The sequence below is a fragment of the Gamsiella multidivaricata genome (assembly GCF_025024155.1).
Source record: "Gamsiella multidivaricata strain RSA 2152 chromosome Unknown BC939scaffold_20, whole genome shotgun sequence".
NCBI lineage: Eukaryota > Fungi > Mortierellomycota > Mortierellomycetes > Mortierellales > Mortierellaceae > Gamsiella > Gamsiella multidivaricata.
In genome coordinates, this window is record NW_026251728.1 from 151334 (window position 1) to 172877 (window position 21544).

At 48.8% G+C, this 21544-nt stretch overlaps 9 protein-coding genes across 9 annotated transcripts; 5 read left to right on the forward strand and 4 right to left on the reverse strand.

Moving 5' to 3' along the window:
* The first annotated feature begins 4 nt into the window (after window positions 1–4).
* Window positions 5–2921, forward strand: BC939DRAFT_107736 (uncharacterized protein). Its single transcript, XM_051549897.1, has one exon. The coding sequence runs from the start codon at window positions 265–267 to the stop codon at window positions 2701–2703; it is 2439 nt and encodes an 812-aa protein (XP_051413951.1). The 5' UTR covers window positions 5–264; the 3' UTR covers window positions 2704–2921.
* On the forward strand, window positions 2645–4213 carry BC939DRAFT_446172 (uncharacterized protein). The gene is made up of 3 exons (XM_051554912.1): window positions 2645–3269; window positions 3398–3666; window positions 3845–4213. Exons 1-3 carry the CDS (start codon window positions 2886–2888, stop codon window positions 4113–4115), a joined length of 924 nt encoding a protein of 307 aa, XP_051413952.1. The 5' UTR covers window positions 2645–2885; the 3' UTR covers window positions 4116–4213.
* An 87-nt stretch (window positions 4214–4300) lies between these two features.
* BC939DRAFT_446173 (CDP-alcohol phosphatidyltransferase-domain-containing protein) lies at window positions 4301–5875 on the reverse strand. Its single transcript, XM_051554913.1, has 5 exons — window positions 5855–5875; window positions 5343–5709; window positions 5084–5230; window positions 4588–4961; window positions 4301–4459 (listed from the first exon to the last, which is right to left on the reverse strand). The coding sequence occupies exons 2-5, from the start codon at window positions 5409–5411 to the stop codon at window positions 4369–4371; spliced, it is 681 nt and encodes a 226-aa protein (XP_051413953.1). The 5' UTR covers window positions 5412–5709; window positions 5855–5875; the 3' UTR covers window positions 4301–4368.
* On the reverse strand, window positions 5732–6157 carry BC939DRAFT_446178 (uncharacterized protein; the record flags this gene model as incomplete). The annotated part of the gene is made up of 1 exon (XM_051554914.1): window positions 5732–6157. A coding segment is annotated over one exon (252 nt), but the record flags the coding sequence as incomplete, so codon positions are not given.
* Window positions 6158–6626: 469 nt separating this feature from the next.
* Window positions 6627–8372, forward strand: BC939DRAFT_409258 (uncharacterized protein). Its single transcript, XM_051552901.1, has 7 exons — window positions 6627–6678; window positions 6826–7055; window positions 7172–7276; window positions 7403–7560; window positions 7706–7861; window positions 7966–8062; window positions 8184–8372. Exons 1-7 carry the CDS (start codon window positions 6675–6677, stop codon window positions 8316–8318), a joined length of 885 nt encoding a protein of 294 aa, XP_051413955.1. The 5' UTR covers window positions 6627–6674; the 3' UTR covers window positions 8319–8372.
* Window positions 8373–8570: 198 nt separating this feature from the next.
* On the reverse strand, window positions 8571–12573 carry BC939DRAFT_446181 (uncharacterized protein). Its single transcript, XM_051554915.1, has 2 exons — window positions 12037–12573; window positions 8571–10857 (listed from the first exon to the last, which is right to left on the reverse strand). The coding sequence occupies exons 1-2, from the start codon at window positions 12398–12400 to the stop codon at window positions 8867–8869; spliced, it is 2355 nt and encodes a 784-aa protein (XP_051413956.1). The 5' UTR covers window positions 12401–12573; the 3' UTR covers window positions 8571–8866.
* Window positions 12574–13874: 1301 nt separating this feature from the next.
* BC939DRAFT_409261 (peptidase S8/S53 domain-containing protein) lies at window positions 13875–16524 on the forward strand. The gene is made up of 3 exons (XM_051552902.1): window positions 13875–13977; window positions 14269–14661; window positions 15239–16524. Exons 2-3 carry the CDS (start codon window positions 14329–14331, stop codon window positions 16214–16216), a joined length of 1311 nt encoding a protein of 436 aa, XP_051413957.1. The 5' UTR covers window positions 13875–13977; window positions 14269–14328; the 3' UTR covers window positions 16217–16524.
* On the reverse strand, window positions 16525–18659 carry BC939DRAFT_446187 (peroxisomal glycolate oxidase). Its single transcript, XM_051554916.1, has 6 exons — window positions 18454–18659; window positions 18137–18288; window positions 17819–18019; window positions 17110–17573; window positions 16852–17013; window positions 16525–16727 (listed from the first exon to the last, which is right to left on the reverse strand). The coding sequence occupies exons 1-6, from the start codon at window positions 18600–18602 to the stop codon at window positions 16587–16589; spliced, it is 1269 nt and encodes a 422-aa protein (XP_051413958.1). The 5' UTR covers window positions 18603–18659; the 3' UTR covers window positions 16525–16586.
* On the forward strand, window positions 18660–20268 carry BC939DRAFT_446191 (uncharacterized protein). Its single transcript, XM_051554917.1, has 3 exons — window positions 18660–19199; window positions 19326–19437; window positions 19851–20268. The coding sequence occupies exons 1-3, from the start codon at window positions 19118–19120 to the stop codon at window positions 20011–20013; spliced, it is 357 nt and encodes a 118-aa protein (XP_051413959.1). The 5' UTR covers window positions 18660–19117; the 3' UTR covers window positions 20014–20268.
* Window positions 20269–21544: the final 1276 nt, after the last annotated feature.

Here is a 21544-nt window from a genome sequence, read left to right on the forward strand (position 1 = left end):
CGTTGCATGAGCGAGTGTCCTTGCGACGTTCATCATTCGATACGGTAATGAAGAGAAGGTCGCGTCTTTGCGCCTGACCGAGCGTGTATGTATCGCGGGAAAGTGGTGTTGTTTGAATGAAGACCCGTCAAATGAAGGGACTGTCTTCATTCAATTGAACACAACAAAAGCGCGTTGTTGGGATTGCGAAACAAGCGTTTCGAAATACAAACAAGGACACGCATCCTCCATCTTTGACGTGTTGCACCTCCATTTCATCCTCACATGTCCAACATGGTGGTGCCCACACCATCGCACCAGGAGACGCAGGGACCGGACGCAGGACCTGACCAGGATTTGCTCAAGGCCTCGACCACTCCGGTTGCTGCATCCTCGACAGAAGAACAGGCGATATCACACTCTGTTCAAGAAGAGACTAGGCCTGCTCTCAGGGCTGAAGCAACAGCAGAGCAGACCACGACTCCCACGAATACCCAAAAGCCAGAGCCCACAACTGCAGCCTCAGAGATGGCCATTACACCTGTGCCAGCTCAGACTCAGGCACCGAAGCAAGTCTTCTCACTCTTTTTGACACCGGAGCAACGGAAAAAGAAACTCGAAGCCGAAGGCCTCTCCACCGTTGCACTTTCCAAACGTGGCCGGAAACCTAAACCCAAAGGCCCCACCGGTATCGCCGCCCCTCCTTCTCCTCACTCCATGATAACTTCTAAACCATCGATCGATCCCAAATCCATCGTTGACCCCAATATCTCCAAAAACGGCGAGACACACCCCTTCTTTCAAGAGATCAAGGCCACCTCTCAATTGCACGTCACCTCCTCCGCGAGCAGTTCAGGATCTGACGCTGCGAACGGACATCACGCTAATACCCGCAGATGGTTGAACGACAAACCACAGGAATCGCCCTTCCCGCTAAGACATCAGCAATTCCATGGATCGGAGACCATTGATGTGATTAATGGCGTCGTCGCACGGCTCTGTGGCATTAACGCATCCTCGCCTACAGCTCCAGCCAGCACAGTAGAAACACTACATGAGATTGCGAAGAGGTCTTCTGGAAACACGGAGCATAAACTTTGTGGATGGTATTCTCTCCGCGCCTCGCCCGATCTGGGGATCACAGCTCCGCAATACACGGTCAAGCCTCGCGGGAAGGACTGCTGGACACACTGGGGTAGAAGCACAGGCGCGGATACGGATCGGGAACAGAAATGGAGGGCCTGGTCGGAACGCAATCACCGGTTACAGAAGCCGACCGAGCGGGAGAGACAACTCGTCAGTCCCAGAAACAGCGGAGCTTCTCCAGCGGAGGAGTTTGAGTCCTGCCAGCGAGTCGCCGCAAATCAAGATCTGTGGCAGCGGACGTGGGCGACGACGCTCTTATCGAATGCGAGATTAACACCGGGATTGGAATCGACGGCGACAGATGTACAACTGCCAGCAGCAGATTTGGCAAGGGTAGGAGAGTTATGGACGGAGAAGTATCGACCGCATCAGGGAGCCGAGGTGTTGGGGAACCGCGCCAATACGGAGTACTTGACGCAGTGGTTGAAAGGCTTGGAGGTCTCGGGGTGGACACTGAACCCAGAAGAAGCAGGCGCAGGCGGGAATGGTATGGCCAAAAAGACAGCAGATATTATTATGGGCACAGCCAGAAAGCGTAGGAAGCGTCCAAGGCGAAGAGGAGGCCCGGAGCTAGACGATTTCATTGTGTACGACGACGATGACGATTTTGAGAGTCCTTATGACTACTTGAGCGATGAGGACGATGGCTTCTTTGCGGCACCCAAGCCCTTGTCTTCGTTTTCGCGGTTGGCATATAGTGACACACCAGAGTCGGCTCATTCAGGGAGGACGTTACCAAAAAAGGTCGATATCAAATCCAACACGGTCCTCTTGAGTGGTCCCACGGGAAGTTGCAAAACTGCGGCGGTGTATGCATGTGCAGAAGAGAGCGGATATGAAGTATTTGAGGTGTCGCCAGGCACAAGGAGGACAGGGAAGGAGGTTTTGGGACTTGTGGGCGAGATGGCAGAGAACCACCATGTGCATGTTGTCCCCGGAAAGTCGGACGTCAAGGACGATGTTGTATCGATAATGGGCGGGAAGAGTCATGAGAGCCCGGTGGCTACACCTGCGGCAACACCTGTGGCAACTTCGACGATTCAAGCATTTTTTCAGCGGAGTCAGCAGAACCAGGCTAGTCAGCGACAACAGCAACAACAACGGCAACAGCAACATCAGGAGATGTCAGAGAACGGGGATGATGAGTATATGGACGAGTCTTCAGATGTGGATATAGATGATTCCGATGGCCGTCATTCGCCAGCGGCCCCTCCGAACGATACCCAGCGGACGACAAGGTCGTCATCATCGTTTTCATCGTCCTCAGTCGCGGATGGGGGGAAAAGTAGCAGCCCGGCGTTTCATGAGGACACGCTTTCGGATCTGTACTCTCTCCTGTCGACGACGAATCCTCGGCAGTCTTTGATTCTTTTGGAAGAGGTCGATATTTTGTTTGAAGACGACAAGGGCTTCTGGGCGAGCATCATGACCCTCCTCTCAAAGAGTCGGCGACCTGTCGTCATGACCTGCAATGGTGAGTCGTTCCTCACCACTTGCTACTTAACATGTTCAGACATCTATACTATCCGCCACCAATTCCTAATCGTATCGACTTGTGACACTCTTACAACAACTTAGATGTCTCGAAGATCCCTGCAGAATCTCTCCGCTTCCAAGAACATCTGGAATTTACCCGACCCTGTCTTCGTGAACTTCACCAATACCTCTCATCCGTCTGTAGGATCGAAGGATTCATCTGCTCGTCCGAATATATTCTTGGACTGATCAAACACTGCCGATACGACGTGCGGAAGTGTCTTATGCAACTTCAGTATGATGCAGGCGTCATACGGAGCAAACCAGCCCTCTCACGATCGTCCTCTGGCATCTTGTCCGCGAATCGCAGTACCACCCCGGTGCCCGTATCACCTAGCAATCCAGTGAACAATCATGGAGATGGATTACAAAATGGAAACAGGACAGGAAACGGGGCAGGGTCGCCAGCTCGGAAGAAGCCGCAGCGGCTGTTGAGGATCAGCGCGAAAGGAATTGTGCCGGCCTCAGCGCCTGTGGGATTAATGGATCGGAAGGTGGGGTTGAACCCGAAACAGGAATTGGAGCGCCTGGATGTTCAGGCGCAGTATGCAGAGATGATGTCCTTGTGCGATTCTGGGCTGCGGATGAAACCTGCGCGCGTTATTCAGGTACGTAGAGTGGATTGAGCAATATTCTTGTCGCGACATTCATCGATTTCTAAAGCAAGAACCATGGCTGATTGATACGCTTTTTTTTTATTATTATTTTTTTATTTTTTATTTTTTCGCTCTTTTAGTACTATGAAGCAGACCAGTTCGAGGCGAGTAAGGACGATGTGGTGGGACAACACTTTTCGGTCTACAAGCGACCATCGGGCGCAGACCACTTGTTGCTGGATCAAGAGATCGCCTGTCTTGTGGAGGAGGGCAGCGAATCCTTATATATGTCCCTGGCGGAGGAACAAGGGATGTCACCGACGTTTTCTTTTGAAGATACGATCAAGAAGGATGATCCTGCACAGTCGCTCTCAAAGAATTTTGTTCCACAGAACGATGCTATGGCAAGGTATGATGCTCTTCCCCTTTATTCGCGTGTATCGAATAAGGCGCGCTGTGTGTGATTCATTATACGTCTTGACAGATCAAAGAAACCTTTATTTTTCCATTTCTTTTTCTTTTTTTTTTTTCTTTTTTTTTTTTTTTCGTTAACGAAAATATGGACTATTTTTACTTTTTCTTTATAGAAACGTACAAAACATGCAACCTGCATTGGAACAGACATTATCGCTGCACGGACTCCGGTTCAACCTCGACACAACTTTCGAGATCTACGCACCATTACTCCGGTCCATGATCCACGCAGAGGCTATCAACACGGTCATACCCACCGGCAAACGAACCATGCGCAGCGGTGGACATTTGCGACGGCACCTCAACAGGCTATCGGATTCTGAGCGTGGGTTGATGCTCGCCACTGCTTTTTCGTTGCCATTGTCATCCTTGTCATCTCCGTAAGCTAGAATCGAGAAATAGTATTAACCCCTCGACATGTAAATTATAGACAGGTCTTCTTTTTTTTCTTTTTGATAATAATAATAAGAAAAAAAACGACTGTATGCTGGTCCCCCCCCCCCCCCCCCCCCCCCCCGGGGTCAAAAATGTACATGTGGATTGCATGTTGAGGTCGTAATTGGCTTTTACTTGTGGGATGCTTTTTTTTTATTTATTTTTTATTTTGTTCTTGTTCTAGGATGGGGATTATAGCGTGTTACTTTTTTGGAGGATGAAGTATCTTGACAGCATCCTTCGTGTACACATAAGAAGCACCACTCCAGATCGTCGTCGCCGCACATGTGTATCTATTAACGATTATATCCGTAAGCAGTAAAAAAAAAAAAAAAAAGGAAAAAAAGAACAGAAGTCAGTAAAAACGCGACCAAATCTTCAAAGACATCCATACCCTACGCCGCCCAACCACTTGACCTACCCAAGGTAATCGAGTCCCACGTGTCCTGTGAACTCAAAAACAGGCGCTAAGAGCGACAGACAGATATAGGCCATCTGGATTGCCGTGTTGACTTTACTAATCATCGTTGGATGGACTTCCGCCGAGGGAATCGAGAAATCCCAGTACCGCGTAAAGGTCTTAGGTTCCGGTAGCGAAATATATCGATAATAGAATGAAGCCAAAATGAGACCCGCATCCCGCCCAAGAATAATTCCTGCAATCGGAATAGGTATGAGGTGCTGCATTGCCAAAGTCACAGTCAAGATCGTCATCAGCGTCTTGTCAGCCATGGGGTCCAGGATCGTCCCGACGATGCTTTGCATTTTGAATCGGCGGGCTATCCAGCCATCTAACTAAGGGGGGGTTTTTTGTTTTGTTTTTGGCGGAAGTATTGGTGGAGTGTTAGCCTTTCCCTAGGATATGTTGCTTCATGTCGATGGTGGATCTGGGTGGATATATGAAATAAAAGACTTACGCCGTCCGTGATACTGGCGACACCAAAGAGGATAGCGGCATTGGTATAATCTCCTTGCAAGACCCAATATCCGATCACCGGGGCAGCGACTAGCCGTGTGAACGTCAAGAAGTTGGGCAATGTATAGATATTTTCGTGCAATAAAATCTATCAAACACAGAAGACAAGTCAATTGATCCACGGTCAGCGTTGTCCTTGCTCATGTCCTGTCCTGGTTCGATTTTAGATAGCGGAGACAAAGTACTCGAAGGCTGCACACCTTCTTGACGCCCTTTGATTTTGAAGTGTCCTCCTGATCCAGGTCCGTTTGTGGTTCCTTTGATCCCATATTTGTTGAAAACGAGCAACTTTGGATGACGATCAGACTCTTCTTTGCAGAAGGCGATATCCTATCCGGAAGCGAAATAAATATATGACGAAGGAGGTATGTCAGAATCGTACTTGACAATGTGCAGATATTTCTTTTGCGTGGCCAGAGAGGATTTCCAATGATGGCAGAGCAATTGAAAGATCGGATCAGATATACGCAAGTCTTATTTCGGCAATAAATGCGCACAGGCGCCGAAGGATACCTTTGCCATGGTCTTTCAAAGATATATCCATATCGCGCCAAGGATCCCGGCGTCCTGTTAACACATAAAAAAAAGTAAAAAAAAAAAAAAGGGAGAACCATGGCATCAACAATTGAGGAAAGATAATGGCGTTTTCCTGCTAGATAGAAAGCATTGAGGTTGATATGATAACTGATTGTCCTGCGGAGTGGGTCCTTACGTGCGGTGTATGCACCTAGCGAGGATTGGTGACCTGAAAGGCAGGGTGTTGTTAGTCCTTGCAAGCATATGAAGAGATCGGACCCTGGTCTGGCTTAAGAGTGGTTGAGGAAGGGGGAGTCGTTGTACGAAACCCCATGAGGACTTGCAGGCCATGGAGGAGGGAAGCAGAAAGGAAAGCAGAGCAAGGGAATGGGTGGAACGGAGTGAGGATGAGAATGAGGATGAGAATGAGAGGACGGCGGAAAGACAAAGGGCAGATCAAAAGGAATCGGAGGAGTGTGGAGCTGAGGAGAGAGAGTCTGCCTGCCTTTTTTGTCAAAATGGGTGGTGAGAAGTCGCGCATGAGCGCGCGAACGTGACGTAGCATTTGCACCGTTATTCTCATCTGATCATCATCCTCGCTTCTTTCATCCATCTCAATCCCTTCACGCATTCTCTGCAAAGGACACCCGCTCGACCTCAAGGACCTCCCTTTTTCTCTTACGGAAACACGAGTTAGGAGGAAGCAAAGCAACAGGGACCAACACAGGACCATCGTCACCACCCCACTCAAGTTCACGACAAACGCCATCATCGTCATCATGAACCCATACGAGAACACGGGCGGATACTCTCAACCGCAGCCCAGACACAACGCCCAGCAGCCATACCAGCAGCAGCAGCAACCTCAACAGCAGCAGGGCTCCTACTACACATCCAACAAATACAACCCCAATGCCTACCAGCCTCAACCTCAGCAGCAACAGTACCAACAACGGAACCATATGACCTCGCCTCCACCTCTTCAGCATCCCGTACCTACTCATCCTCCTGTGCAGATGCGTGATCCCGTTCCCTCCCCCTCCCCAAGGATGGCTTACACCCAAGCTCAAGGACAAGGCCAACAAGGACAGGGACAGCCGTACCAGCAGAATCAGTACCGTTCTCAGCAGCGATCTAGCTTTGAACAGCAACAGCAGCCCTATGGAGGATCGCCTCGGACTCAATATATGTCTCCTCAACAGCATCATCAATCCTTGCATCCTCAGCATCAGCAACAGCAGCATCAGCATCAACAACAACAACAACAACAGCAGCAGCAGCAGCAGCAGCACGGTATGCCGTCGTTCCCTTTCAATCTCAATGACGGAACTACGCAACTGGGCATGCAGTTTGGAAAGTCGGCAGTCATGGCAGGACAGGAATACGTGGAGCAAAATGTATATTTTGCTATTTTATTTTTATTTTTCGAGGGCAATTGAAACGTGTCAAACTGTAAAGACAAGCTTCAAATTCCAGTTGCCTAATTATTTTTGTGTGCGTTCGAATGCTTTAGCTCAATCGCTGGGTCAACCGTGCAGCATTGCAGCCCTACTTTAATGTCAGCAACCAATATGTCGTCAGCAAGCTGAGGCTCCTCGTTTTCCCCTGGCGCCACAAGGTACTGCGTTCTTTCGTTTGACAAATGGTCAAAAAGGAGTATTGGTGTATATCGTAATACTTACCATTAACCTTCCCTTCCTTATTTTTTCATCCAATTGGTACATGAAAAATGACACAATTCTAGTTGTGGACTCGCGTATTAAAGCGGTCAGAGACAACAGGGGAATCGATCGGATACTTGCCTCCACGAGACGACATCAATTCACCGGACATGTACATCCCTGTCATGGCCTTTGTCACCTATGTCCTCATGATCGGAATCTCCATGGGAGCTACCAGCAAGTAAGTGGACCCGCACTTTATTACAACTGTCTTTGTCTTTTGCAGCAGCTCTTTTTTGGGGGGGGAGAGATTTTTTTTTATTTTTCTGGTCTTTGGTTTTTGGTTTTCAATTGCTGATGTTTGCGCTCATGTAATTTGCTTCTAGATTCCGTCCTGACATTCTCGGACCTACTGCCTCGACTGCATTGGCGGTCATTCTGCTGGAGTTCACTATGATCAAGTTGTGTATCTATCTGCTGAATATCACAAGCGAAGTCCCTATCCTCGATCTCTTGGCCTACTCTGGATACAAATTTGTCGGGTAAGAAATGACAGGACGTTTTTTTACCTCCTCATCTAAATGTTGAGTGATCAATTATTGATGGATGTCCATTTTGCTCAACTCTTTCTCTTGTTCATTGCTAGGATCATTATATCGATTATCGTCCAATTGTCTAATGCCCCGAGATATGTATTCTGGGGCACTTTCTTGTACACCGGAGCAGCGACAGGATTCTTCTTGGTAAAAAAAAAAATCCTTTTTTTCTATTATTTATCCCTTCCAACTCCACCCTTTTTCGTTTTCTGAAATGATACCCATCTCTAACCACGATGAAAATATATCTCATATTGGGATACATTAGCTGCGATCATTAAGATACGTCATCTTGCCGGAATCTTCAGCGGGCACGGTCATGGCTCCCCAGCGAAAGCGCAGGATCCACTTTTTGATCTGTCTGTCCGTCCTTCAGTTTGGCTTCATGTGGATCCTGGTCTAAGCTCGGGCGGTTTTTTTTTAAAAAAAAAAAAAAAAAAAAAAAAAAAAAAAAAAAACCCCACCGCCACTAAACAAAAGGAAGAGGGTGTCCTTTCTTTTGCTGTGCAAAGAGAGGATTGTCCAGGATGCGATACAACAATAAGGCGCACGCGATACCTATCTCACCACCGATCACAATAAATCTACTACATACACATTTTAAGAAAAATAAAGAATGCACGTTGCAACAAAAAAAACCCCCCCAGCTGGTATTCACTCGATTAAACGGCGGCGCTCGATTTATTTCGTTGCTTTGTAAATACGAAAAGGTGCAGGACTATGAGGTCTGGAGTAAGACTATGATTACAAGTTGTTATCTTTTTTTGTTGTTTTAGAGAATATTTTACACATGGGAGAGGGAGACTGATACAGAGAGGTAGTAGAAGGAGAAGAAAAACGCAAAAACACTAAGAGGTAAAGGAGCCAGAGTGGCAGAGGAAAATGAACAGTGAGGAAGAATGAAAGAAAAGAGACGAATAGATGAGCGAAGCAAAAAAAAAAAAAAAATCTTCATTGCACTTTAGTGTCTTCACCGCTGCCTCCATGTGCACCATTACCATTCGTGTTCAAAGTCTTCACAAAGAATTCGAGCTCCGAGAGCTTGGCCCGGGTAATCGGGGCTCGGCACATCGGACACACTTTGGCTGTATCCACCGCCTGCAAGATGCAGTCGCGACAGAACGCATGCCCACAGCGTGTCATTGTTGGAATCACCATCACCTCCAGGCAGATGCTGCACCGAAGGTTCTGATTGATCCAGCTAACGGGGACACTTTGCACAGTCGCATGCTCAACCTTCATTTTGAGCGCCTTTGGTGTTGACTGGGTCGAGGATCCAACGCTGTACGATCTGTTGAACGAATACGGCGAAGATCTCGCAGGAGGTGATCTCGGTAATGAAGGTTCCCGCAAAATCAAAGGCACAGGTGAAGGTCGCCTCGCCACGGGACTGAACCGATGTTGACTCGCTGGAGTTGCACTTCGACGAGACGATGTCGGGAAAGGACTCGGTCTAGCCTCAAACGAATACGAGCGCGGTTCGAAAGGCGGCGATGCTGGGAAGGACGGGGCTCGACGTCTCCTGCTGCCAGGCGGGGACATCATCCTCTGATCATCTCGCCGCAAATTGAGGATCCAATTGACCTCCTCCTGCACCTGTCCGTCCGTCACTCCATCGTCTTCCATCTCTACAGGGTCCTGTGAGCCTCCTACCTCCTCGACGTCGCTCTCGCTCTCAATGTCCTCGTAATCGATTTGTGGCAGATGGTCCTCCACTAGAATCGCGTCCTCAAGCCGTCGTTGGGACTGTCCCTCCAAATACTCGTCTTCTGCAGGTCGTTCAGGCGACAAGATGAGCTGGATAGGACCGCGAGCCCACGGATGATGAGGATCCAGCTGCACTTCACGCACATCACTATCAATGCGCACTGTGTCATTACCAAATCGGTCGTCATCATCGCCGTTATTGTCATTTTCTTCCTCCTCGTCGTCTGGAATTTCGAGAATATCGATCGAACTATGCGATTGGTTCGCTCTCCTCGACTGGCTTCTCTCCACTGACTCTGATGATCTTGAAACCAATCGTTGCAAGGTCGGAAGGTGGAACGAATGCTGAGGTGTGAGTCCAGATACGCGGGGAAGAGAATCGCCACGCGGGTAGTTGACTCGTCTCTCTGGACGAGTCAAATCAATCACTTCAATGACCTCCTCAACGTCTGGGCCGCCCACTGTCGTGCCTGAAGGTAATGCTCTGGGCCTGGGGGTGGTACTCGACTCAGATTGTCGGTTCAAAGAACGCGATTCTCCAGCTGCACGACCAATTGTGTTGGGCGTAATAGTAGAGTCGGATCCTTCGGACAAATGTGTCGCTGCAGGCGATGGCTCACGCTGTCCTGAAACGTCGCCTGAGGAGCTCAACCCAATGATCGAATGTGCCGGAGAGCCACCATAGACCTCCACAATACTGTCCTCATCATCCGCCTGGTTTGATAAAGCGTCGTTCTCGTCGACGTAAAATCTAGAGTCGCCTCGATCTGTACAGTCGCCGCCGTTATCGTTGTTTTCCTCCTCATTGTTGTCGTACTCGTCGTCATCGCCAATGATAATGGAATAACCTTCTGGATATCCAGGGCCAGAAGTTCCATTCTCGTCTTCATGATTATCGTCCACGTCATAAACCCTTCGTCGCTTAAGAAAGTGATCCTTCTTTCCCTTTCGGGGCTGCACATGTCCTGCTGGTCGCTCAGTGTCAGAAGGGGCATGTTCTGAGTCGTCGCCATCAAACGGTTTGGCGGTCAGTGGCGAGGCAGACATAGAGGGTATCGAAGAAGGGGGTGTGGACGATGCCGATACTGTATGTGAGGGCGGCGATGCGTGGTGACCAGGCGTGCTGGCACCGGACGCAATAGCCGTGGGGTCGTCGGAATGCTTGCGCTTCCTGATAGGTTGACTGGAGGACAAGTCTATGTTGAAGGACATGTCCACGGAGTGGGATTGAACATCTAGGGCGGCGAAATCAGCGAAGGAAAAGCTGGTCAGTCAAGAGTACTCTGGTGCTTATTGTGCTGCTGTATGCAAGCAAGCAAAGCAAGTAAAGCAAGCAATTGGCACTGGCGCGACAAATCTGCGACCGCATTAGGGACATCCGTCGCTGCACGCACGCACAGGTCGTAGTTGAGCACAAACGAAAATAGGACAGTAGGAGCAAATTGAGTCCGTCGAATAAATATCCGTGGCTGCATCCCAAACAACACACTTCAGATATCAACCAACCGCAAATAGTCCGGCTGTTGGTCATACAAAAACACCACCACCACACCACAAAAGTCTAGTCGTTTTGACCCGAACTGCACCGACCCCCTCGAAAAATCTGGACAGGCGCATCTCGTCACCCCTACTACTGCTTCTCTCCGACAGTCTGCCTTTCACCCTTGCCTTTCTGCCGAACAATCCCAAGGACAGGGAGCCAGAATGTGCTTGTCCTCGTGCGGGTCAAACTGCACGCAGCCATTGCGAGGTTGCCACTGATGGCTGGTGGAGGCATGGTTGTCGAGGCGCAACTCATCGGTTTTTATCATCCATGAGAGCAAGGAGATAAAAGAGAAGGGGCAGAGATTGAAAGAGAGATAAATAGATGGATTGCTCCTGATTTTGATGGTGGTGATGGAATTGAAGGAAGCACAAAGGGAAGAGAAAAAAAAATGAAGGATAGGGGACTAAAGGAAGGAAGCCTAGTACATCGCGCACAGGACAGGACTGAGTTGGACTGAAGAACTGGCCAGACATTAGGAGAAGTGTGAACAGACTTGGACACACATCTACCAGGGCTTGGTCATGGAGCTGGAAGGGACGATGACATCGTTTTGCCACCATAATTTTCCTGTCATGGCTGGTCTGTCTGACATCGACAAAAACAAAGAAGGATGGAAGGAGAAATTGTATACAAATGTGCATGCATGTGGAAATGGATAATAAAGAGAAAGAGAGGGCGAAGGCGAGAAGACAAATCAAGAGAGTAGAAGCAGAAAGAGACGGTGTGGAAAGTACGGGTTATTCGACCAAGGTATTTGTTTTATTCTTTTTGCTTGCTTTTTGGTAGAAAAGCCTGTCAAGGTGAAAAGAGTGAAGTGGCGGAGGGAGAAGACAGAGAGGGGCGGTGTATTCAAAAAGTGTATAATTACCCTTGCTAAACTGCTCCAGTGATGGAGAAGCAGACGAAGCAGCAGCTGAGGAATATGAGGACGACGAAGCAGCGAACAAGTCCATGCTGTTGTTGTCCTTGAGCTGCAGCAGGTTGTGCTGCTTCTGCTCCTGCTGCAGCTGCTGCAGCTGCAGCTTCTGCTGGCCCTGGCGGCGGTCCTTGTCCTGCTGGTCCTGGTCCTGGTCCGTTTCCGTGTCCGTGTCCGTGTCCGTTGTCAAACTCGTCGTCATGGTCTTGTCCTCAATCAATCTTGCTGAATGGAGCGCAGCACCCGAGCTCGCCATCATCGACTCTGACCCCGAAACTGCTCCTCCGGAGGCGGTGGGAGAGTTGGGGGAGACCATTTGATGCGAAGCGAGTGGGTTTGTGTTTTGATTGAAGAGAAGATTTAAGAGAGAGCGACTTTTGGAATGGGGGAGGGGAGCTGGGGTGGGGAAGGGGGAGGGGAAAGAGTACGGAGGAGGGAAAGGAAGGGAAAAGAGAAAAAGGTCAAGAAAAGGGTTAAAAAAAGCAAAGGAAGATGGCTTGAATGCACATATTCACACACAAACACATACACCCCCATATACTCACTCGCACATCCTCTCATCATTCGTTCACTCGTCCCACTCTCTCACCCTTCCTCCCACAACTCGCACTCCATAGGACGAGGAAAAAATGGCGGCAAAAGTATGAATGTATATGTGTATATTGTAGTATATTGTATATATATTTGTATAGACCAACTCGTGTCCTCAGACACATTCTGTGCTCTGTCTACTCGCTCCCATGATCAGCCTCAATGTGTGTCTGTCGAGGGCAAGGAAAGTGGTTGCTACTCTCACCAACCTCCATCGAAACCATTACCCCCTCCGCTTACTGCGTCTGCGCTCCTCGTCTATTATCTCAATTGTTTGTTGATTCCTTGTCCCATCTGCTCTTTTTTTTTTTTTTTTTTTTTTTTGCATGGACTCATGCACCTTTATGATCTCCGTGCAATCGCAGATAGCGAGCCATGCATTCATGAACAAAGTGGACAAATGGACAAATGGACAAGTGGACAAGTGAACAGGTCAACAAGCAAGCAAACGATTAAGCAAGGAGAATGGATCTTTTGTTCCGATGATAAAAAGAACCCCCTGGGACCCCCCCGCCGTTGTTTCTCATTTTGGTGGCAAAATGCGTGAAATCGAAAACCTTATTTTGCTGAGCAACTTTCTCACCTGCAACGCCTGCTTTTGAGTGCACTCAAATGTCGACATCGCTCCCTTTGCAGTCATATTCAGGGCAATTGTGCATTTAATTTTTTACACAGTCTTTTTTGCTTTTCCTTCCCTTCAGATATGGGAATATCTGGGAGGTTTGTTACAGAGGCAAATGAAAAAAATGAAAACTGGGAAGAAAAAAAAAAAAAAAAACTGCCCTTTACTTCTTTTTCAGTTACACTTCCTTCCCGCACATCAAAACAGGCAAGCAATCAATCGAAAAAATAAAATAATAAAAAATCCGTTAGTTTTGGTCTTGTCACGAGACAGGGGTCGCAAAGAAGGGTCTACCTGTCTTCAATGCCTTGGCATGTCTTAGGACCGACTGGAGCCTGCTGCAAAGATGCTCCTGGTGGTGGGACAAGCGATCACAACGGTTGCCGTCTTCGAGATATCCAGACACCCCCCTCGAAGGTGTCCTGTTGTTGCAATTGACCGATCATTACGTGGGCAGTAGGACCACAGTCTACCCCACACACAGCTATAAGCATGTCTGCATCACACTGAACATGGTTTGGACTGCTCTTTTTAGGGAGGGGCATTTATTACAGCAGATGCGCGTCCTTGCAGCAATCTCATTGTTCCTTCCACTCCACCATTTCCCCTCCTCCTGCTAACGCTCCTTCGCCATCGTCCTTTGTCTTTGTCGCTTTTGCTACTTCCTTGTTGCTTTCGAGGTATGTTGCTGTCCTTTGTTGCTCTCGCTCGGTGCTTGCCTGTCATGGTTCTGCCTGTCCTCGTAGATGGAATGACGCCCTTACTAACCGCTCCTTTTATACGTTCTTCTCCTTGTTATCTCTTCCTTGTCGTTTGGACTGGGCACCATCTCCGCGTTGTTTCGCCAATGTTGAAAACGGTCTCTTGCGTCTCTATTCTTGGCACTGTTTGATGCCTCTACATTTTCTACATTTTTTCTACTTTTGCGTCTTTTGCTTTGTTTCTTCACTTTCCTTTACACCAAAAAATAGATCTACATATTTTTATAACCATCCGTTACCCCCCAACTTCAAGAAGTACACTATCCCATCATGCTTCTCAAGCTTTCTGCCGTCGTCCTCTTCATGGCCTCGTCTGCCGTGGCCTTCCCTTCTTTCTCCCACTCGGAGAAATTGGCTCCCATCATTTCATCTGCTGATGCCGATATCATCCCCGACTCATACTTTGTCGTCTTCAAGACTGGCGTGCGTGCCAATGACCACTCTGCCTGGGTCCATGACCTCCACAAACGCGATGTCTCTATGAATGGCATCTGGGACAACATCACCAGCGGCGTCAAGCATGTCTACGACATGGGTCCCTTCCAGGGTATTGCCGGCCGCTTCCGCCCCGACGTTCTGGAGGAGATTCGCAAGAACCCTGACGTAAGTTCTGGTTGAATGGGCTGTTGTTGGGGGTTTCTTGGACGACACTGTTTTGCACTTAAGAATCCGTCTCGTATCCAGCGCGGATAGTGGGGTAGCGAATAGTGAGATAGTGAGATAGTGGGTATATCTTTCTCCCTCCTTGTCCCCTGCGCATTGTCTGCGCCCCTTCTTTTTTTACACGATGCTGTCGTCATTTTCGCCCCCCCGGTGGGTGCGTGTGTGTTTGCTCAGTCGACATCAGCAGGTGTATTACGGGCGCCATTAGGCCAGGGACGATGGACAGGACCGACCCATTTATGGTTGCGAACTATAAATTAATTCTGCTCTGCAATGCAGACGGGGCGGTGGGCAATAATGATGACGGGATGAAGAGGATGCTGCAGGGCCATCCAATCCAATCCAATCCAATTCAGTCCAGCCCAGTCCCGCCCACTCCAGTTTCAGTCTGGTCTGGTCTGGTCTGGTCTGGTCCAGTCCATGATGGGATTTATTTGGCACCAGGCAGGAGAATCACTCGACGTTGGAACGGCCTGTATTGTATACTTACCTGCCTTATCCTACCATCTTCTCGCAGGTCGACTACATCGAGCGTGACCAGATCGTCTACACCTCTGAGATCACCACCCAGAGTCGCGCTCCTTGGGGCTTGGCCCGCATCTCCCATCGCAAGGGATTGACCCTCGGCACCTTCAACAAGTACGAACACAACCCCCGCGGAGGCGAGGGTGTCCGCGTCTTCGTCATCGACACCGGTATCAACACAGAGCACAAGGAGTTCGAGGGCAGAGCCGACTGGGGCGCCACCATCCCCCAGGGTGACCCCGACAGCGACGACAACGGTCACGGCACCCACTGCGCTGGAACCATCGGAAGCAGTGCTTACGGTGTTTCCAAAAAGGCCAGGGTCGTCGCCATCAAGGTCTTGCGCTCAAACGGATCCGGTACCATGTCCGATGTTGTTGCCGGTGTCGACTTCGCAGTCCAGGCCCACTTGGCCCTCAAGTCCAAGCAGGGTCGCAAGTACAAGGGCTCAGTCGCCAACATGTCCTTGGGTGGTGGCAAGTCCCGTCCTCTCGACACCGCAGTCGCCAACGCCGTTGATTCCGGTCTTCATTTTGCTGTCGCCGCTGGTAACGACAACCGCGATGCTTGCGACTACTCGCCCGCTGCTGTCGAGACTGCCGTCACTGTCGGTGCGTCCACCATCGATGACAAGCGTGCCTACTTCTCGAACCACGGCCCCTGCGTCGATATCTTTGGCCCTGGTCTCGACATCTTGTCCACCTGGATTGGCAGCGACACTGCCAGACGCACCATCTCTGGAACCTCGATGGCCTCACCCCACGTTGCTGGTTTGATTGCCTACTACCTCTCCCTCGCTCCCGAGAGCTCGTCTTCCTTCCACACCGGGCCCTTGACCCCTAAGGAGATGAAGGCCCTCTTGATTGCCCGTGGCACCCGCGATGTGTTGTCTGACGTCAAGTCCGACACTCCCAATATCTTGATCTACAACAACGCCTCGGAGGACAAGGAGAGCTTCTACGCGTGGTAAACCAGTCTTCGTCAACTCTTGATTTGCGAGATGAAGGAACGAACGCAGCCAAAGCTGATGATAATCACCATTCCAACAAACGACAAAAAAAAAAGTATCGAAAAACGACGTATTGACAAGCAGGAACGACAGGACGGGTCGAACACCCCCCACTAGAAATTAGTCTGTCTTTGTCTGTATTGCCTTCCCTTAGAAAATCAATTTTGCCTGTTTTTGTTTTGTTATTCCTTACTTTCTTTCTTTTTTCACATCCCCTCTTCTACGTGATGAACCCTCACTCTGTCCATATCTTTTGTGAATAAACTTGTAATATAAAAAAGCAGTATTTTTTTATTACTTCTTGCTGTGACAAAAAGAGTACTGTTGAGAACTACAGCTTGGCGCGGCTGGTCGTTCCATGCTGAACATGATCGCGCGTGATGTCCGAGATTTTGGAGCAGCCAGCCAGGGCCATGGCCAGCTCCAACTCTAGTTGGATGAGGCTCAATGTCAGAGAGACACCCTCCTCGCCCTAAAGATGAAGATACAGATGAGATCTGAGGGTAAGCAGGCGAGGGAGATTCAACAACGCCAACGACAACAACAACAGAATAGGCGAATGCAAGTGGATAGCTCTGTCCAATCACTTCATTTACATCGTGAGCAAGACCCCAGAGGATAGGGCGTCCCAGGAAGACAGCCTTCGCACCCAAGGCGAGGGCCTTGAGCACATCTGTTCCTTTCCTAACACCCCCGTCAATGTAGACCTCTACATCCCTGCCCTGGACAGCCTCCAACACCTCGGGCAACGCGTCAATCTAGAGCATAAAAACGAGAAAGCGGATATGTATGTCAATATCAGACAGATGGGGGTTAATCATACAACATGTAACGAATGCAAAGTCCACACATACCGTGGCCAAAACGCCATCCAACTGTCGGCCTCCATGGTTACTAACAACAATACCCTTGACACCCGCATCCGCCGCCAATTTCGCGTCCTCGGCCGTCAAGACGCCCTTGACGACGATCGGCAGATCCGTGATCGATCGGATCCACTCAATATCCTTCCAGTTCAAGGTCGGATCGATCTGTGCGACCACATACGCAGCAAGACTGGACTCCTGGCGGATGACCTTGGCGGCCTTGCCTTCGCCAGCGCGTTTTGCTTCCTGGCTGGCGCCGTTTGCTTGGTTCGACAAGGTCTGCTCAACGGCCTTGTCCTTCGCGCCCTCTTGGTCCAGGATGTTGGCCATGGTGACCTTTGATTCCTTGGTCTCAAAATTGGCCATGGTCATGTGCTGAGGCAGCTTGAACACATTACGGACATCGGCCAGACGGCGGCCCAAGAAAGGTGTGTCGACAGTAACAACCAATGCTAAAAAAAACACGAAAACAAGGATAAGCGATAAGCGATAAGCAAAAAAAAAAAAAAAAAAGGTGAGTGGTTTATGGATAAACCACATCTCTCTTTCCCCACACAGCTCCAAACATGGTGAGACATCCGGCCGCTAGTCGGAGCACCAAAAACAGTTTTGGGTTTCCTGTTCCTGTCCATCGCGCGGGCAGGACAACAAAGCACAGCATTTTGGCTGTTTTCGAGAGGGTGAGGTTTTTTTTTACCTTTGTAGCCAGCCTTTTCAACACGTCGAATTAAGGACTCGGCCAAGGCACGGTCCTTGTAGACATAGAGCTGGAACCAGAACAATGGCAACCCAGGAGTCGAATGATCGACCTCGATCTCCTTTCCGGCCTCGATGGTGTCCTCGGCCGAGGTCGTTGACCAGGATGAGAGGATCATGCACTTCTTGGCCTTGGCGGCGGCTGGAATACAAGACAAAGTATGAGAAATTTGTTAACAGTTGGTCAATGCATCCCCCTCTGATGCACACGCGCATGCATTTTATTTCTTAAGCCCGTTATCAATCCCATATTAAATACCTCGGGCAGTGGCCTTTTCACCAGCATCATTGGCAAGACGCTGCATGGCTGTGGGAGCAATGCAGATCGGACTGCTGACGGGGTGGCCCAGAAGAGTGGTCTGGGTGTCGATCTTGGAGACGTCCCTCAAGATCCTTGGGCGGAGACGAAGCCTTAAAAAAAAAATGTAGATGGGAATGAAAAAGAAAATAATCCCACGGTAAGCAATTGCGCGTCCGTATTGTCTAGGACAGGTCATAAGAAGCCCTTCACGATCCCAAAGGACCCCTCAGGGATCTGAGACGAGACAGAGCTCCGCGTTTTTGTGGAATTCATACCTGGTGTATGCATCCTGGTTATCCTTGATGGTCTGCATGTCATTGGCACCACTACGGTAGTAGTCGAGCGCATTGAGGTCCATGGTGACATGGGCATTGTGCTCCAAGTCCGCGAGACAGATAGGAACGAGGCGCTGCTTTTGCGACATGGTTTGGGTGCTGGGTTTTTCTTTGAGGAATGGAATGAACAGAAGAAGGAAGCAGAAGAAGTGAAAGCTTGACTCATGACCTGAACCTCTTTTGGACTTTAACATGACAAACAAGGTTTTGCTGAAGCGAAGAGGCTCACTTCCGAGATAGAAGTCACAATGAGGAATGAGAATGCCTCCCTCCCTCTTTCCCTCTCCTCCATGGGGACTGCCGTTTCCCCCCGTTTACTTCGTGCGAACAAAGGACCCGGACACTGATCAGCAATCTCTTTACACATTCACACATTCACACACACAAAAGATTGATTCATCCCCACAGAACCACTCATCGCCGCGACCTGAACTTTCTTGACCACTGCTTTTCCTCACCTTCCGTAGCTAGACCTATTCGGGGGAGGTTTTTTTTTTCTCTTCAACTGCTCTTGATACAATTTTTATTTATTTCTTTTGAAGTGAGCAAAGTAAAGGCTATTAGATACAGAACATCATTCATACACACAGAACGAATATCAGCCATGAGTTTCGGACGGCCTCCAAGCTTTATGACCTTCTCGGCCGCTCCTCCAGACCGCGGCAGCTTCCCTCTCGACCATGAAGGCAAGTGAGGGACAAGCTATGTCTTTTTTAGTGAGAATCGCGATTGACGCATGTCCAAAAAAATGTATAATTCGTTAACCCAATCTGCTCCTTTCTCTAAAAAATAAAAAATAAAAAATAAATTAGGCGAGTGCAGCGCGTTCATGAAGGAATACCTCAACTGTCTGAAGGAGAACCAGAACAACAACGGGATGTGCAGACATCTTTCCAAGAAATACCTTAACTGTCGCATGGAAAAGTAAGGATCTTCAGGGACTGGGCCGTGCTAATGTTGGTGATCGTCATCAGTCTGAGCGACGGCTATTCACCTACGGAAGGAAGAGTGTTGCGGAAGAAATCCAAAAGACCTCCTAGGTGCTTTTGTACAATGTTATCGAGGATAGATGGTCGGGGTTGGTTGTATAGGAGAGGATGTCGCAGTGAGAGGGGAGGAGTGGAGGAGTAGAAGAGATATGATGTACGAATGAGAAGAACAGCTGAGGAAAAAAGGAGAATGCTTATGAACATGTTTATATCCTTACAGCCAACAATTATTTACAAAGAAACTGGTTGTCCTCCTCTTGGTGGTGGAGCTGTGCTGCATGTTTTGGTGGCACCTGCAATGTCCTAACCTTTTCATTTTTTCCTTTTTTGTGCGTGCCTGAACATTAGAGGTCTAATGGGAACGGATAGTTTCAAAAACTTGGGCTTCCAGGATGATGATGAGGATGATGAGGATGATAACAAGGGGGCCAATGCAAGGGCAACATCATCGACACCTCAGCAGTCTTCAAAAGGGGCAACAACAGCAACAACCACAACAACAGGAAGATAGAGCAAGATTCCCCTTGTTTGCACTGCCGTAGCTAATGCAAAGATTGCAGAATAGAATAAGGCATTTACAAAATCACACAAGCCTACTGAAGCGGACTCATGCAGCCATGCAGTCAAGGTTTTGAAAAACAGGTCGGGGGAACTCGTTCTTCGTTCACCACAATAGAGAGGTGAGGATGGGGGAAGGTAGTGATGGAGAAGTCTTGGCGCACGGCATACCATTGGAACCATGGCTAAAAAAAAAAAAAAAAAAAAAGTGACGGGAAGGGCGTTTTTACTTTTTTCTTATTTTATTCAGAACCAAGATCGAGCGATAGGATGCTTCCTGAGAAAACGCGTATTGCTGCTGTGGAGTTGTCTATTGTAACATTGAGGCATACTAGATTTGTTGAATACATGAATATGCCAGTAACGCACTCGATGATATTGATTCCCACTCCAAAAGTCGACAAACTATAGACTATCTGTGTCCTCTCTTGCCTGTGTTTGTTTCTTTTTTTTTTTGTTTGGACGTCGAAATCCGCCCTTGCACAAAACACTCGTAGAAACAGCATGAATTGCTCATCAGCGGGACTTACCCTAATTCGGGTCTCGTCTTTCTCGAATCCGGTTGCTGAGTATCCCGGTGATCCCAAAGAGTTGCACAAAGGATTCCTATGCATCCGCGCCTCTCTCTCTCTTCTCTCTCACACATACTCATTCACTCACTCTCACTTCTTTCTTTCTCTCGCTCTCTTTATATCCTCTCTCTTCTCTCTCCCTCTCTCTCTGTCTCTCCCGATTTGCTCTCTGTTTACTCAGGATGATGAACCGGCTCATCATGAGGGCAGGTAATGCCCTACGGTACAAGGGACAAAAGATCTCTTAAGCATCATCCCATGCATATGCGTCCCTTATTTTATTTTTTTTCCCTTTTTTTAAGCATCTAATGCACTCGAAGGTACCGCCACAAACAGAAACGTAGACAACAAGTCCAGCTTTGGTTGCATGCGAGGCATTTGTATTACTTAGAGCATGCATGGTAATCAGTGGCGTTATGGGTCAATTGAAGTGTGAACGGGAAGGAAAAAGTAAAATCGCTGGCAATGTGTGAAGACATTATGATGTCTATTGCATGCACATCAGTCTACATACCAAATATACGGATAGCATATACAAAGAAATATATAGCTCCATGCGTGGAGTCAATGAAGACATGGGACATAGCACTGTCGGGATGCTGGAAGAGGGATCACGCATTACAGCATGCGAGCGATGGTCTGGCCCATACCTCATTGTTGACTGTGCCTGCATGCCAAGAATGGGCGGTGCTGAGACAGGATGCAGGATGCCCTGATAACTGCCAAATGAGAGAGAGTCAGAAAGTGGGGGGATGGGGAGAAAGAAAGGAAAAGAAAAGGGTGGAGGGACGGACCATGAAGGTGAATAAAGCGTTTTTTTTTTTGAGATTTGAAATCGAAACTTTGAACACTGAACTTTGGGTCGAATAACAATTGATGACAACACTGCAATGGTCCTTCCTCTTTCCCATA